This window comes from Dasypus novemcinctus, chromosome 25, assembly GCF_030445035.2.
Source record: "Dasypus novemcinctus isolate mDasNov1 chromosome 25, mDasNov1.1.hap2, whole genome shotgun sequence".
Classification (NCBI taxonomy): domain Eukaryota; kingdom Metazoa; phylum Chordata; class Mammalia; order Cingulata; family Dasypodidae; genus Dasypus; species Dasypus novemcinctus.
In genome coordinates this window covers 1,163,541-1,180,175 of record NC_080697.1, presented here as the reverse complement: position 1 = coordinate 1,180,175, position 16,635 = coordinate 1,163,541, and the positions used below count along the sequence as shown (strand labels likewise).

Here is a 16,635-nt window from a genome sequence, read left to right as displayed (position 1 = left end):
TATCACCTTACAGCTATTAAATAAAACTGATGTTTTCTCATGCAATACCTATTATGAGACTGTTTGCACCAGAAACTGCTAAGCAAATTAAAATTTACCTCCATTGGACAACACCATTGCCATCAATACGGAAATGTATTTAAAGTGTTCTTAAGAAAATGCCCTCACTTACAGACACCCCTCCACTGCTAATACCCCCATTTTTCCCTATTCCCATTTAGTCCAAGTTTCCACAGACAGAAGTTCTGCTTTCCTGCAACCACTTTATCCCACACATTTCCTCTTCTAATTGTGCTCCCAATCCCATCATTTAGTTGTCACCAAGGACACCTGCATAGTTGAGTCCAATGGACACCTCCTTTTTTACCATAATAAATAAATGCATATGTTAATTATGCAAGCAAGGAAACAAGCATGATGATTTCTCATCTCCACGCTAGGCTGGATTGGCTCTCAGACCACCTCAGAGAATAACTCATGGCTTCCTTTCTCCCTGACCCTTTTCCTTCAAATTCTGCTGAGTTTTCAGAGTCACCAGGATGGTGTCTCTGCAAAGAAGGTCTCCATGTGGAAGTCCAAATTCCTCCCCAGGAGGTTGTTGTTATGGGGGGAGGAGTGGGGTGAGAGGGCTGGGGGGTATATGGGGACCTCATAGTTTTTTAATGTAACGTTAAAAAATCAAATAAAGACAAAAAAATTATAAAAAAAAAAAATTCCTCCCCAGGTGGTTGATGAGAGGAATAAACCTCTTTCACCATCAAGACAGCAGGAGCAAGTCAGGTATCCATCCCCTAGCCAGAGCTGGGACTCCCAAGTTTGCACAGGTTGAGTGACAACAGCAGATGAGATATTTTCAGCTTCATTATTACCACTTATTAGCACATTTCCTTGTTGCTTCTACTCATCAGCCATCATTTCCCTGTGGGACAGTGATCTGGACAGAAAAATTTTTCCTACTGATTTTCTGTTCCCAATAGCCCAGGTTCTTATTCAGGGGAATCTCCTTCTTCTTATTTTCCTCCACAAACTCGCCTGCCTTCCAAAGATGCAACCTCCTAGCAATGCACCTCATCCATTGACTTAAAGTTTATTCCAAATTTTAAGACTGAGGTGCCCACCTGAACCAGCTCCCTTAGATCTTCAAAGCACTGACATGGGGTGAGAATACTGTCCTTGATGTTACCCCCCAAAATTTTCAGCTCTCATTTTCAATAAAGAGAACTGTATCCATTAGATATAAAACCATGGAAAGCACGGATACTATACTCATTTGCTTGATGATACTTTGTTAAAACAATTAGGAATATCATGCTTGTGACAAAATGACCACCTGTCAGTTTTTCTCTTATTTATAAAATGTTTGTTCATTATAAGAAATATATTTAGACCTTTTTGCATACCAGAGTCTGAACCTAGCAATATCATTTATTTTTCCTGCAAATCCTTGAGGGGTGCCCAATTTTTTTCCTTAATAGATCTATTACTGCTTCTATAAATTTAAAACTAAACAAGCAATTAAAAACTATATATTTTTAAAAGTTTACATTATAGCAACATAACTACAAAGGAAAATTTGCATTTAAACCATATTCATATATGTCTTTATTTCAGTGGGATCAGTGGTGATATCTCCTTTCTCATTTCTTATTTTGCATATTTGCATCTTCTCTCTCTTTTCTCTGTCAGTCTAGCTAAGGGTTTGTGAATTTTATTGATCTTCTCAAAGAACCAGCTCTTGGTTTTGTTTATTTTTTTCAAGTGCTTTCATACTTTCTATTTCATTTAGTTCTAATCTGATCTTAGTTATTTCTTTCTTCTTCCTTTGGGGTTAATTTGTTGTTTTTTCGTGAATTCCTCCAAGTGTGCAGTTAGTTCTTTAATTTTAGTTCTTTCTCCTTTTATGAAGTATGAATTTATGGCTATAAATTCCCCTTCCCATACTGCTTTTGCTGCATGCCATAAGTTCACATATGTTGTGTTATAATTTTCATGAATTTCAATGTGGTTATTAATTTCTTTTGAAATTTCCTCTTGACCCACTGTATTCCTAAGAGTGTGTTTTTTAACTCCAAATCTTGATGCCAAGTCTGGGTTTCTGGCCATTGCAAATTTCCAGCTTCATTCCACTGTGGTCACAGAAATCATTTTGTAGGATGTCAATCTTTCTGAATTCATTGAGGCTTTTTCTGTGTCCTAGCAGGTAGTCTCTCTTGGAGAATGATCCATGTGCACTTGAGAAGAATGTATATCCTGCTGTATTTGGATGTAATGTTCTGTGTATGTCTATTAGGTCTAGCTCCTCTAATATATTGTTCAAAGTCTTTGATTCTTTATTGACTTTCTTTTCAGATATTCTGTCCAAAGTTTATAGTGCTGTATTAAAGTCCCTCACTGTAATTGTAGAAACATCTATTCCTTCACATGGTTTTTCCAGTGTTTGCCTCATGTATTTGGAGGCACCCTTGTTAGGAGCATAAATGTTTATGCTCTTTCTTCTTGAAAGATTATTACTTTCACTAATATGTAATGTCCATCTTTGTCTCTATTGTTTTGCATTTAAAGTCTATTTTGTATGATATTAATATAGCTACTCCAGAATATTTTTGTTTATTTTTTGCTTGTAAGATTATTTTCCAGCCATTCACTTTCAACCTCCTTGAATCCCTGAATCTAAGATGTGTTTCTTGTAGAAAGCATATAGTTGGGTCATATTTCCTTATCCAATCTTTCAGTCTGAATCTTTTGACAGGTGAGTTTATTCCATTGACATTCAGTATTATTACTTTCAAGGAATTACTTATATTAGCCATATTTTCTTTGGATTTGGATTTGTCATATTTTGTTTGATTTTTCTTTACTGTTTTTGTCTTTTTAATTGCTCTTACATTCCCCTTCAACTTTGTCTGTTTATATATTCTTCCTACAGAACTACCTTTAGTATTTCTTAAAGGGGAGCATTCTTGTTGGCATACTCTCCTAGTTTTTCTTTATCTGTGAATATTTTGAACTCTTCATCATTTCTGAATGCTAATTTTGCTAGATATTCTTGGTTGGAATTTTTTTTTCTTCTAGTAACTTGACTATGTCATACCATTTCCTTCTTTGATCCATGGTTTCAGATGAGAAATCAGCACTTAATTTATGGAGCCTCCTTTGTGTGTGATGGTTTTCTCTTCTCTTGCTGCTTTTATTATTTTCTCTTTGTCTCAAGCATTGGATAATTTGACACGTATATGTCTTGGGATAGGCCTGTTGCAATTCATGCTATTTGGGGTTTGTGTTGTGCTTCCTGGACATGTACATCCATTTCCCTTAATAGATTTGGGAAATTTTCAGCCATTATTTCCTCCAGCATCCCTTCTGTCCCCTTTCCCTTCTCTTCTCCTTTTGGGATGCCTATAATGCATATATTTGCGTGTTTTGCATTGTCATTCAGGTCCCTATGACCCTGCTGGAATTTTTATCTTTTTTTCAATCAGTTCTATTATCTGTTTGATTTCAGATGTACTGTCTTCCACCTCACTAATTCTCTCCTCTGCCTCTTCAATTCTGCTGTTATTTGCTGAGAATGTATTTTTGATATCTTGAATTGTGCTGCTCATTACCAGCATATCCATTATCTTTTTCTGTATCTGTATTCTCTCCAAGTGCTTTCTTCATAATCTTAATCTCTTATTTCACTTCATTGAATTGGTTCCTAATATATGTTTTCAGAGCTTTAATTACTTCTTTGATGTTCTGCTCCTTTTCCTGGTTTTTAGTTTGTTCATTGGATTGGACCATGTTTTCCTGATTATTGGTTTGATTTGTAATTTTTTGTTGCTATCCGGTCAACATTTTATTTTGATAGGTTTAATCACTTGCTTAGCTCCTTGGTCTAGTTTGGGGTTTAATTAGTTGTTTTTGAGTGTGTGTTTTCTCTTTGTCACTTTCTTCTTATTATTCTATTTCCTTGTGGTTGGCTAAGTTCACTTGAAGGAAAATATTAGGGCCAGGGAAAGCAAAAGGAGTAAGAAAAGAAAATGAATAATAGTAGAATTGATAGTAAATATTAACAGAGGGACCATGTGAGGTCTAGGAGAATGGATATTAGACTCATGTCAGGTATATAGAGTTATAACAGTAAGAAAAGTAAAGTATGTATAATGAGACAGTAAACTGAATATGCAGAGAAATATAGTGTGAATTAAAAGGTCAGTGTGTTCAGGAGAGAGGGAAAGAGAAAAGAAAGAACAATAATATAAAGAGTGAATTTAAGACTGAAAACAGAACAAAGGTATTAGAAATAAAAAGTCAGAAACATAGGGGGCAAACAAAAAGAGGTATAATGTAAGAGAAACAATTGATGATGGAGGATAGAAAGATGTAGAGGAAAGGGGGTAGTGTTTGTGGCCATAATCAATACACACAGAAAAGAGGAAATGGAGGATGAGTAAATACAGCAATTCTGAAGTGCTCCCTGCAGCACCTAATATAAAAAGTATAAAAAAGAAGAGAATGAAAAAAAGAAATGAAAAACAGGGACAAAAAGAGGAGGGAAGCAAGCAAGAAAAAAAAAGCAAAAATAAAGAAAAAAGGGCCTTGGGGGGGATAAAGAGGAAAGAAAAACAAGAACAGAAACCAACAAAATACCAGAGCAAGTTTCAAGCAAGGAATCCTCTTTGCAGTTAAATAAAATGCTTAGGGATTTGCCACTCTCCCTTTCTCCCGTCCTCACTTCTCTCTCTCCCAGGGAAGCAGTAAAGGTGCCTGAGAGGTCCAGTGGGAGATTTAAGTGGGTACTTGCTGAACCAGCTCTGAACAGAAAACAATGACTCTTAATTTCCAGAGAGAGAGTACCCACACCTCATGAGGAGCCCTAAGTATATTGGAAGCTGGGAAAGCACCTCTTACAGTCCCTCTCCTTTAGGTGTGCTATGAGAGGGCTGGCTGATTTTCTGACTCCCTTCTCCCAGACCAAGTTTCCTATCCCAGGGTATTTAGGTGAATTGGGCTTTCTCAGCAGATTCACCACTCCTTTCTTCCCAGGCTCTCCCCAAGGCAGCTGGTATGCTCCTCCAAGTGAAAAAAAAAAAAAAGGTAAAAAGGGTTGGGAAACACCAGAAATTCTGATCCATTTTACCCAGGGCTCCCTGCTACTGTTGTAGAATTTGAGAGAGGTTCAATTATTTGTGTATAGAGAGGCCAGGACTCAGGAATGATTTTAAGAAGGAAAAATGGTTTATTGATGGCTGGCCGGACTCGGGAGCTTTCTGTTTGAATCCCAAGCCCTGAACAAGATTTTTGAATCCCTTTTATGCAGAGAGGAAAGGCCAAATGGTCCCTTTGTTTCAGTTCTCAATAGGCTTCAATTAGCATATATATCTTACACATCTTAGGTAAGCTTTTAGCATGGACTTCAGACGGTCTAGGTAAGCTTTTAGCATATTTAGTTTGCATTTCCCCTAAATACTTAAAGTTTATAGACCTTGCATTGTTAAACTGTTTCCTGGGACTGGAGTCCTTGCCATTGTTACCAAGGGCAGGACTGCAGCCTCTTACCATCACACCCACAAGTCAGAGAGCTTAGGTTATCTCTGAAGAGACAAAAAGCCTCCCACCCATAGCCCACATCATTTCTCCCCTTTGCCAAAGTTTAACTTGCTAAGCTTTGGCATAATTATTGTTGGAGCTATGAGGTGGATGGCTGTTTGTTTTGATTGATTATTTATCAATCTTTAGTGTAGCATCCAGGATTGTTTTTAAAAGTTTAGAAGTTTTCATTCTGGACAGCAGAATCCTGGGCAGGGGTGTCCTGCAGTCATTCTGTGGCCCCTGGCGCTCACGTGGATTTCCAGTCAGGTTCCAGATCCATCTATTAATTTTATTTTACCCTTTAGAGTTTACACCTTTAATTTAAAAGGGGTGCTGAAGGGAGATGATCTCTTTTCTGTAACTGCTTCCTGCTGGCCATGGGCTGTAGTCATTGCCTAATAAGGTGTAAAACTCTTAATTTATTTTAACTGGAGGAAGATAGATCTGGCATTCTGTACAAAGTTGGATGAAGTTTTCATATGGTTAATAAGATGTTCACTCTGAAAGAAACAAACTTAATTAAAAATTTGGAATACCATTTTTAAAAGAGGACATTGGATTACAGAGGTAGACAAGGTTAGGTGCCTATAAAGATGGCACTCCTTAAAAGCTGGTGGGAACAGCATATATATTCTTTTTTAAGTTATTCATCTTCAGATAGAAATTGCAACAGACACTTAGCTTTGTCTGAAGACACATTCCAAGCTGTTTAATGATTGGCACTCATTTACTCTGTCAGATGCTTCTGGTCAACTGGCACTCCTTGGGCAACTGGATTCATTCACGATTAGAACACTGAGTGGGATCACCTGTGGGAGTGATCAGAACTACAGAATGTTTTTTTATGCCTTAGTTTTAAATGTACAATTTCTAGCAATTTGACTTGTTCAATAGGTGAATCACCATCAGCAAGCAAGCCTCACCTTTGCTACACAGCAGAGTACAGTAGAATATAGTAAGTTGACTGAGACTAGCTGAGACTGCCACCTTATTCTATAGGCATGTTTATTAACTGTTTAGAAAATGATTTTACCAGGAATTTAACATGTCTAATATACTTCTGCACTTGATCCAAAATAGAAAAGATAATGTTATAATTATTAGGCATATATTTAGTACAGGATAAAAGTACAGCACTTAATATTAACTAATGTATTACTTAATGCATAAGGATTAAGGATTCAGAGTTCCAATCATTAGTTTTGAGTTTCAGGTTTGTAATACTTTACATGTTATCTCTCCATGAGAGCAGGTCATAATGCCAATTGTGTTTAAGTTGCACTTACGGTATCCTGGTATCATGGCTCCACTTAGCATGTTCTTCAATGCAGTGAGCAAGTCACAGCATCCTTGATCTTAGAGATTTTCCAGTATTCTACTAGCCTGGTGCATAGTGCTCTCTGGCACCATGGAATAGTGCCAGTCTGGAGGCAATATCCATTGTACACTTGGCTGTACCAAGTCATTATTGGCTGCTGCAGGAGCTTGAAACTGCAGCGTAGTTTCCATCAACTTCAGGAGCAGAACCAGAGGCTGATATAGCAAATATTTTTAATTGAGGGGTCAGTGACTAGCCTAGCCAATAACTCACATGGAGAGGCCACCTGTAATGTATTCAAGGCCTGGTTTGAGTGCACAAGAGTTTGACAATGTTAAAGTTTATTCCTTGTTTTTATATATTTTAAACAACTTAATGCAACACATATATCAAATGACTGTTTACTTACACAATTTTACTATGAAGATAACAGTAGGTACTTTACTTTAGTAATAGCAGAAAAATATTATTTTTCATTGTTAAAATGAAAACAGAAGATTTCCAATAGAATCAAGATAACTTTATTACCATTTACTTAAATATGTACTTTGCGGTGGCATTCAGACATGTTTTATTATCATTAAGTCATTTCTGCTACCAATACCAAGCTAAGATTTAGTTAACAATGACTTCTAGAACTAGTAAATATTTAAACATTTTCAGTTTGGCAGATGTTTTACAAACTTCTTATAATTGACTATAACCATATTAACTAGCCACCTCATGTTTAAATAAGCTTATTAAATTACAATTACCAAAGAAATTTACTCTATTTATTTAAGAGAGTATATCTACAATCTTTTTCCTTTAGCCTAATTTCACCAATGTGAACTTACAATTTTCATTACTCTAAAGATTTCGTACATATAATGTTAATTTATTTTATAAATTAACTATGGGGGATTAACATTCAAGTTAAATAAAATTGAAACCATTATAGTTTATGCAAAGAATGTTCTCTTTTTCCCTTACAGGAGCTAAAAACTTCTTTTCTTTGTTTAAGTTATGAAAATGAATAATTCAAAAGCATACTGAGTACCAGGTTTTAAAACACATTACACAATTACTTAATTTTTTAATCATAATCCAGGAAAGATTTCTCCATAGTTTTTATGGACTTTTCTTTACTTACTGAAATTTTTTAATAGAGCCACTAATTACCTTAATTTTGTTGGAAAGAAATCTTCTGGAAGAAAATAAGGCTCACCAGATTGTGGAGAAGAAAAGAATTTATTCTCAATCTTGCAAGAAGGGGCACAGAGCCAGATATGGCTGGTGCCCCGAACAAAGAAAAATGACACAATTTATACCCCTAAGCCTAGCACACAAACTCTTCCTCTGTTTTTCCATAGATTAGATACTTCAGAAGTTACAGCTTATCTGAGATCTACCTTTCCCACGCAAAAGTTTGTGATTTAACTGCTTCCTCTATCACATTCCAACCATTTTAGTTTTTACCTGTTCCCCTTTGTTAAATAAGGAATAGAATTTAGTGCTGAAATGGCACTGACCTAGCTCCTTCTTGGGAATCCTTTCACTGCCCATAGGACTGGCCTAAGCTGGTCTCCCTACTGCTGTCTAACCTGGGAGTGGGAGACTGAGCCAGCAGGCCACCAGGTTATACCAATCAACATCATTTTTTTTTCCTTTATGTGAAAACTAACCTAATCCTTGTTTTTTTTTTGTTTTTGTTTTTTACACTTTATGGCTGACAAAAGGTTTAAACTGGGAAATTGCCGGGCAAACTCATTCTTATTTCCCTAGCCTAGTATATAGGTTTAATCTGCCATACCTAGTCTTGCCTTTAAAGCTTTTGCAAAGAGGAGGCCCTTTCCCAATTGTTTCTATAATCAGATTTCTATGACTTTTTCATCCTGCTTAGTTTAATTTGGGCTATAAGAATATTTACATATATAACTGCATATTTTATTTTTAACAATTTGAATAGAGCTCATTTAAGAATTTTCATTTGTTAATTTGATATTATTCTGATGTATGAAGACATACACTGAGCAAATGGGCAAACACAAAGAGACACAGAAACACAACTCATTGATATTACTTATAATTTGCATTATTTTATATACTGTTTAGCTTAATTTGGGGTCCAGAAATATATATTACTTATATAACTGCATATTTGGCCTCAACAATTTGAGCAAATAGGCAAACATGAATAGCTTGACACAAAAATGTAACTTTAGTTAAACTTCTAATTTTTACAAAACAAGTGTGACTGCAAAACATTTCAAAGACTCCTGAAACTTTTCTTAATTTGCACTATGACTGTGCAGTTTTACACTATGACCATGCAGTTTTACACAAGAATTTTCTTTCTTAATGGATTGTAACCAAAATGTTCTCAATGCTGTAGCACCATTTTGTTTCAGAACTTTATATTTTACTTTGAAATTAGCAGAATTTTGGATAAGCAACAAGATTAATCTTATATATATTTACTGAGATGATTTGAAGCCTCAGGGAGACAGATTGGTTTCTCTCATGAATTACTACTCTTAGAAACACTGACCGTCAGGGCAGGAGACTTCTCCCCCACTACCCCCCTTTTTGATTTTGGAGATAATAAAACTCCAGTGGTCATTTAACCTTATTCCATCAGGCAGCAATTTATTTAGTTTACACTTGAATTCATGAGAGAAAGGGTTACTAATACCAGAAGAGGAGACAGTGCTGTCCCAGCTCTTCTCAATTATGAAATAACCATAGGCAAAGGCAAGGGGTGAGGTTAGGCTTGAAGTAACCATAAACAAAGGAAAGGTTAGTTTAGAATTTACACTTAAATAATAGTTTCAGGCTAAATTCACTTAGCTATAATTTCAGTTATTATCTTTTCACTGTTTTATAATATAAATGCATTTATAAATTATTTTCTCTTACAGTTTTTATTAATTTTTTAAAAAACTGTTAATTTATAACAGCTTTAAATACCTTTCATTCGACTTATAACATATTAAATGAACTTAACCATTACTTTAATTTTTCCTTTAAAGTAAAAGAATAAATCTCTTGCAGTTAGTTTGAAATAAAAAGCTACCTTTCAGGATTTGATTTCTAGATTATGTTCTTTTAAAAGAGGTAAGACTCTTCTTCAAACACTGAGGAAATGATGAGGTTAAAGCACAAGAAGCTATTTTGATAAAACAGATTTTCTTTGTATACTGATCTTACTCAATTTTAATCATAAAAGTTTCCTTCCACAAACCTTCTACACTTTCAGTATCCATTCAGGTTTTGTCCCACACTCTACTCTTTCCAATAATCAATCATTTTATCTTAGGACAAAATCATCTTCTGTTTCTTTAACAATAAAAACACATTCCATATATCCCACATACTAAGTTACCAGGCAAAGTTCTTACAATATATAATTGCCATTAATACTAAACAAGCTTGTTAAAATAATGAACTTTTCTTCACTTTAAATACTTAGTTGCATGTAATACCAGAAAGTTTTTTTTGCAGCAAGTTGGCAGGGGAGGCTGGCTGCCGAAGAAAAGCTTTCTTGTTATAAAATTACCTTTTATTGTTATTAATAATTCAGTTTTTGTTTAATAATGACTTTCTGCAATTAGCCATTTAAATACCTTAATTTAAACAATGCTTTTTTTATTGACTTTGTAATAATATTACATTAAAAATATATATATGAGGTCCCATTCAACCCCACCCCCCCACCCCACCTCTCCCCCCCTCAGCAACACTCATTCCCATCATCATGACACATCCATTGCATTTGGTAAGTACATCTTTGGGCACCTCTGCACCTCATGGTCAATGGTCCACATCATGGCCCATACTCTCCTCCATTCCATCCAGTGGGCCCTGTGAGGATTTACAATGTCCGGTGATTGCCCCTGAAGCACCATCCAGGGCAGCTCCATGTCCCAAAGACGCCTTCACCTCTCATCTCTTCCTGCCTTTCCCCATACCCATCAGCCACCATGTCCACTTTTCCCAATCCAATGCCACCTTTTCTATGTGGACATTGAATTGGTTGTGTCCATTGCACCTCTATGTCAAGAGGAGGCTCAGATTCCACATGGATGCTGGATGCAATCCTCCCACTTTCAGTTGTAATCACTCTAGGCTCCATGGTGTGGTGGTTGTCCTTCTTCAACTCCATCTTATTTGAGTGTGGTAAGTCCAATAAATCAGATTGTAGGTGCTGGAGTCTGTTGAGGCTCAGGACCTGGCTATCACATTGTCAGTCCAGAGATTCAAATCCCCTAAATATATCTTAAACCCCAACACTAATTGCACCTCCAGCACATTAGCATGAAAGTCTTATGAAGAGAGATCCCATCTGAGTCCAGATTCATCACATATAAACACCATTTCCAAAGAGGGGCCATCTGACCTGGTAGTTAACCCCATCGGCCATGACCATAACTCCCATGGGTCTCTTTAGCCCTCGAAGGAACCGATATCTGGGGGTTGTATCTGCTTTATCTGTCTCTCAGACTCTGCTCAGTTGTGCATAAGGGCAATCCTTCTGACAGCCTCCAGACTCTTTTTTAGAGACTCGTAGCCATATAAACTCATTTCTCCTTTCCATTTCCCCCTTACATTAGGTCAAACAGCATTTTAAAGTCATGTTATTTTATGTAGGCAGGGATATTCTGCTGATCCACATTGAACCTTCCATATAAGGTCATTTTCCAGTTGCATCATCAGTTGGTAGTTGATAGTGGTCCCTCGGTGCCAGGGAGGCTCATCCCCAGGTGTCATGTCCCACGCTGGGTGGAAGGCATTGCATTTACATGCTGAGTTTGGCTTCGAGACTGGCCACATTTGAGTAACATGAAGGCTGACAAGAGGAAATTCCCAGGCACAATGCTGCTCTAGGCCTTGTTCTTATTTTAGGCTTATCAGCTCACAAGCATAGTCATTAGCATCAGGGGCTCACTGTTGAACCCTCACTCCCTCCCGATCCCCACCGCTGCACCTGGGAGACTGTCGCTGCTCCCCTAGGGACCACAACAGAGCACCACTGGCCAGGAACCCAGTACCCCCCCTGCTGTGGTTTTTAATTGTTGCCACTATGATAAACAATGCTTTGTTAAACTTTTATAATTATTCATATCCTTAAGACAAATTTTACTTTCACAGAACACATTCTCTTACTTAAAGTTACTACAATGCCTTCTAAGAACCTGGGCAAAATGCAAACGTATTTTGGCTTTGACACCCTAGGGAGGGAACTTTACTGCCATTTATTTTGATTCTGCTTTTCACCCCCTTCATTTCCCCCCCTTCCAGGCAGTTGGGTGCACAACAATCAAAAAGGAATGTGGCTTATGAATAGAAGGTGTGGACTCACTGGAAAGGGGCAAGTCACTCCCCCCTTTCCAGCTTCCTTTAATACCTTGACTATGTCATACCATTGCTTTCTTGCCTCCATGGTTTCAGTTGAGAAATCAGCACTTAATCTTATGGAGACTCCCTCGTATGTGATGGTTCTCTTTTCTCTTGCTGCTTTTAGAATTTTCTCTTTTTCTTTAGCATTGGATAATTTGACAAGTATATCTTGGGGTGGGCCTGTTGGGATTTTATGGTGTTTGGGCTGCATTGTGCTTCCTGGACATGTACATCCAACTCTCTGAGTAGATTTGGGAAGTTTTCAGTCATTATTTCCTGCAACACCCCTTTTGTCCCCTTTTCCTTCTCTTCTCCTTCTGGGATGCCTATAATATGTATGTTTGTGTATTTTCAATTGTCATCCAGGCCCCTAAGTCCCAGCTGGATTTTTTCTATCTTTTTATCAATCAATTCTACTATCTGTTTGATTTCAAATGCACTGTCTTTCACGTTGCTATTTCTCTTCTCTGCCTCTTCTAATCTGCTGCTATTTGCTTAGAGTGTATTTTTGATTCCTTGAACTGTGATGTTCATCACCATCATATCTGTTATCTTTTTGCATATGTCTGCAATTTCCTTTCCAAGTGTTTTCTTCATATTGTTTATCTCTTCCTTTACTTCATTAAGTTGGTGTCTAATATATCTTTTGAGATCTTTAATTACTTGCCCAATGTTCTGCTCCCCTTCCTGGTTTTTCATTTGTTCATTGGATTCGGCTGTTTTCCTGATTATTGGTTTGGTTTGTAGTTTTTTGTTCCTGTCTGGTCATCATTTTATCTTGATGGGTTTAATCAGTTCCTGAGCTTCTTTGTCTAGTCTTAGGAATTAATTACTTATTGTTTGTGTGTGTTATGTCTTCTCTTTCTCACTTTATTCTTCTTACTCTATTTTCTTGTTGCTGGCTAAGTTCACTTTGAAGGAAAATATTAGGGCCTGGGAAAGCAAAATGAGTAAGAAAATAAAATGTATAAAGTAGTATTGGTAATAAATGTTAACAGAGCCACAATGTGAGATCTAGGAGAATGGATATTAGACTCATGTAAGTTGTAAGTTGTGTAGAGTTATAGCAATAAGTAGAGTACCTATAATGAGATAGTCAACTGACTATGGGAAGGAATACAGTATGAATTAAAAGGCCAGTATTTTCATGAGAGAGGGAAAGAGAAAAGAAAGACAATAATATCAAGAGTGGATAAAAGACAGAAAACAGAACAAAGTTATTAGAAATAAAAAGTAAATCAATTTGGGGGCAAAAGAAAGGGAGGTGGAATGTAAGAGAAACAGTAGATGATGAAGGATAGCAAGATGTGGGGGAGAGGGGATAGTGTAGGTCACCAAAATCAATACACACAGAAAAGAGGAAATGGAGGATGAGGAAACACAGTTAATGTAAAGTGCTCCCTGCAGCACCTATTATATAAAGAAAAGAAAATAAGAAAGAAGAAAGAATAAAGAGAAAAGAAAAAAAAAACAGAAAAGGGGGGGCAAAAAGGGGTGGAAACAAGCAAGAAAAAGAGAAAGAGAAAAAAACCTAAATAAAGGAAAAAGGACTTTGGGGTATAAAATGGGAGAAAAGACCAGGAGACAATGCAATATTACCAACCAAGTAAAAAAAAAGTTTCAAGCTAGGAATCCTCTTTGCAGTTAAATAATACACTTAGGGATCTGACCTTTCCCTTTCTCCTTTCCTCACTTCTCTCTCTCCCAGGGCAGCAGGAAAGCTGCCTGAGAAGTCCGGTAGTACATTCAAGTAGGTCCATGTTGAACCAACTCAAAACAGAAGATTATGACTCTTTATTTCGAGTATGAGATAACCTATACCTCACCAGAAACCCCAAATAAGCTACTGAAAACTTGGATAGCACCTCCTACAGTCCCTCCCCCTTAGGTGTGCTAGGAGAGGTCTAATTGATTTTCTGACTCCACTTACTCAAAGACCAAGTTTCCTATCCCTGGACGTTTAGGTAAATTGGGCTTTCTCAGCAGATTCACCTCTCCTTTCTTCCTAGACTATCCCCAAGTCAGCTGGTACAGTCCTCCAAGTTGAAGGAGAGAGAGAAACAAACAAAAAAACAACACTATCGCCGAGGGATAGGGTAATCAAGGACCTCAGATGGATCTCAAGGTATGGTGGATTCAGGGATGGGAAGTCTGTGATATTGCAGACTCAAGGTGTGTGAGTCTCTGGAGTTCTTTCATGTCATTTTAGAGTAGATTTTAGAAGGATGGCTTTCCCACAAAGATGACATTCATAGGGTTTTTCTCCAGTGTGAGTTCTCATATGTTTTTGAAGATTACTATACACACTGAAGGCTTTCCCACAAAGATGACACTCATGGGGTTTCTCTCTAGTGTTGAGTTCTCTCATGTTTATAAAGAGACTTATGATAACTGAAGGCTTTCCCACAAAACTGACATTCATGGGGTTTCTCTCCAGTGTGAGTTCTTTCATGTTGTTTCAGGTTGGATGGTTGAGTGAAGGCTTTCCCACAGAAATGACATTCATGGGGTTTCTCTCCAGTGTGAGTTCTTTCATGTTGTCTTAGTGTAAATTTTCGAGGGAAGGCTTTCCCACAAAGATGACATTCATGGGGTTTCTCTCCAGTGTGAGTTCTTTCATGTCGATTTAGGGTAGATTTTCGAAGGAAGGCTTTCCCACAAAGATAACACTCATGCGGTTTCTCTCCAGTGTGAGTTCTCTCATGATTTTGAAGAGACCTACGATTACTGAAAGCTTTCCCACATAGAAAACATTCATGGGGTTTTTCTCCTGTGTGAGTTCTTTCATGTTGTTTTAGGTGAGATAGTTGAATGAAGGCTTTCCCACAAAAATGACATTCATGGGGTTTCTCTCCAGTGTGAGTTCTTTCATGTTGTTTCAGGTGAGATGGTTGAATGAAGGCTTTCCCACAAAGATGACACTCATGGGGTTTCTCTCCAGTGTGAGTTCTCTCATGTTGTTGAAGAGACCCACGATTACTGAAAGCTTTCCCACATAGAAGACATTCATGGTGTTTTTCTCCTGTGTGAGTTCTTTCATGTTGTTTTAGGTGAGATAGTTGAATGAAGGCTTTCCCACAAAAATGACATTCATGGGGTTTCTCTCCAGTGTGAGTTCTCTCATGATATTTAAGGGAAATATAATGACTATAGGTTTTCCCACACAGATGACATTCAAATGTTTTCCCCCCAGTGTGACATCTCTTATTTTGTTTAAGGGAAGATAATGTAGTGCAGCCTTTCCCACAGAGATGGCATTCTTGCAGTTTTTCTCCAGTGTGACATCTCTCATGCTGTTTAAGGGAAGAGGATATAGTGAAGGCTTTCCCACCTAGGTGACATTCATGGGTTTTCTCTCCAATGGGAGTTACACTGTATTGTCTGAGTTCAGAGCACTGGATACAATTTTTATCATTTTGGTAGTATTCATATGATTTACATGTATGGTGAAGAGGCTTATGTTGTTTAAAATATGAGTAGTCACTGAGGACTGCTGGAGGTGGTTTCCTGAAACAGGATTTCTTTGTTAAGTGAATCAATGCATATTGGTTCACTATGGATGTGAGAGAGGAATCTTCTTGCAAAGAAATACATTTAAAGGAATTCTTCTGGGTGTGAGATCTGTGCTGTGGGGAATCAGATGAGAGACTGTAAAACTTTTGAACATTTGAATGAATTCCTGCATTTCCCTATATATGAAACCTAGACTAATCCACAAGTGGTAATATCCAATTAAAATATCTGCCATGTTGGTTTCATATAAAAAGTATTCTAATCCATACACATAGATTTTCTCTATTATAAAATTCTAATTGCAGAGTTATCTGATCAATTTTGAGCTTCATGATGTTTCAAGATTACATTTATGAAATCTGCTTATGCAATTTGATTATTATGTGAACTCAAGTTAGAGTTTCTGTTTAGGTTTTTACCGAAAATTGAAACTATCACAAATTTTTGCTGGATTAGCACTTAATTCTAACATTAATTATAATTTCATGATTTACTGAATTCCTACATCCTTTGGTATCTATTTAGAACACTATGGTTTACAAAATTGAACTTACCAATGACATGATTTTAGAAGTGTCTTTCCTATAGGTAGGTTTACTGAATACCATTTCTATCATTTCCCATGTTTTAAAGGCACATTTCCTCCCTGCAGTGATTGCAAAAAGCAGAATAAAATTTTAGAATAGTATCAGGGGAAGAAAAATTTTAAAAGTTCAGTATGTTTCCCACATTCACAATTAACTGGGAAAGAAAGTCAAAGTCATAAATAATTCTAGGACATCACAGTCAGAAAGGATTTTGAGACATGGAATGTGAGGAAAAAACTAGGATGTCAGTGAGGTAAAAAAGAG

At 36.9% G+C, this 16,635-nt stretch overlaps 2 protein-coding genes across 2 annotated transcripts in view; both read right to left on the bottom strand.

The window, feature by feature from the left end:
- Positions 1 to 2,837: 2,837 nt before the first annotated feature.
- The window catches only part of LOC101421613 (zinc finger protein 705D-like), a 48,561-nt gene continuing 34,763 nt past the window's right edge, over positions 2,838 to 16,635 (bottom strand). Inside the window, exons 6-7 of the mRNA XM_071211872.1 lie at positions 16,325 to 16,430; positions 2,838 to 6,383 (exon numbers count right to left, since the gene is read on the bottom strand). Of these exons, the coding sequence (XP_071067973.1) occupies positions 6,380 to 6,383; positions 16,325 to 16,430 (110 nt within the window). The 3' untranslated portion in view covers positions 2,838 to 6,379. The remainder of the gene's footprint in view (positions 6,384 to 16,324; positions 16,431 to 16,635) is intronic.
- LOC139437604 (zinc finger protein 596-like) lies at positions 14,375 to 16,256 on the bottom strand. The gene is made up of 3 exons (XM_071211874.1): positions 16,204 to 16,256; positions 14,654 to 15,778; positions 14,375 to 14,568 (listed from the first exon to the last, which is right to left on the bottom strand). Exons 1-3 carry the CDS (start codon positions 16,254 to 16,256, stop codon positions 14,472 to 14,474), a joined length of 1,275 nt encoding a protein of 424 aa, XP_071067975.1. The 3' UTR covers positions 14,375 to 14,471.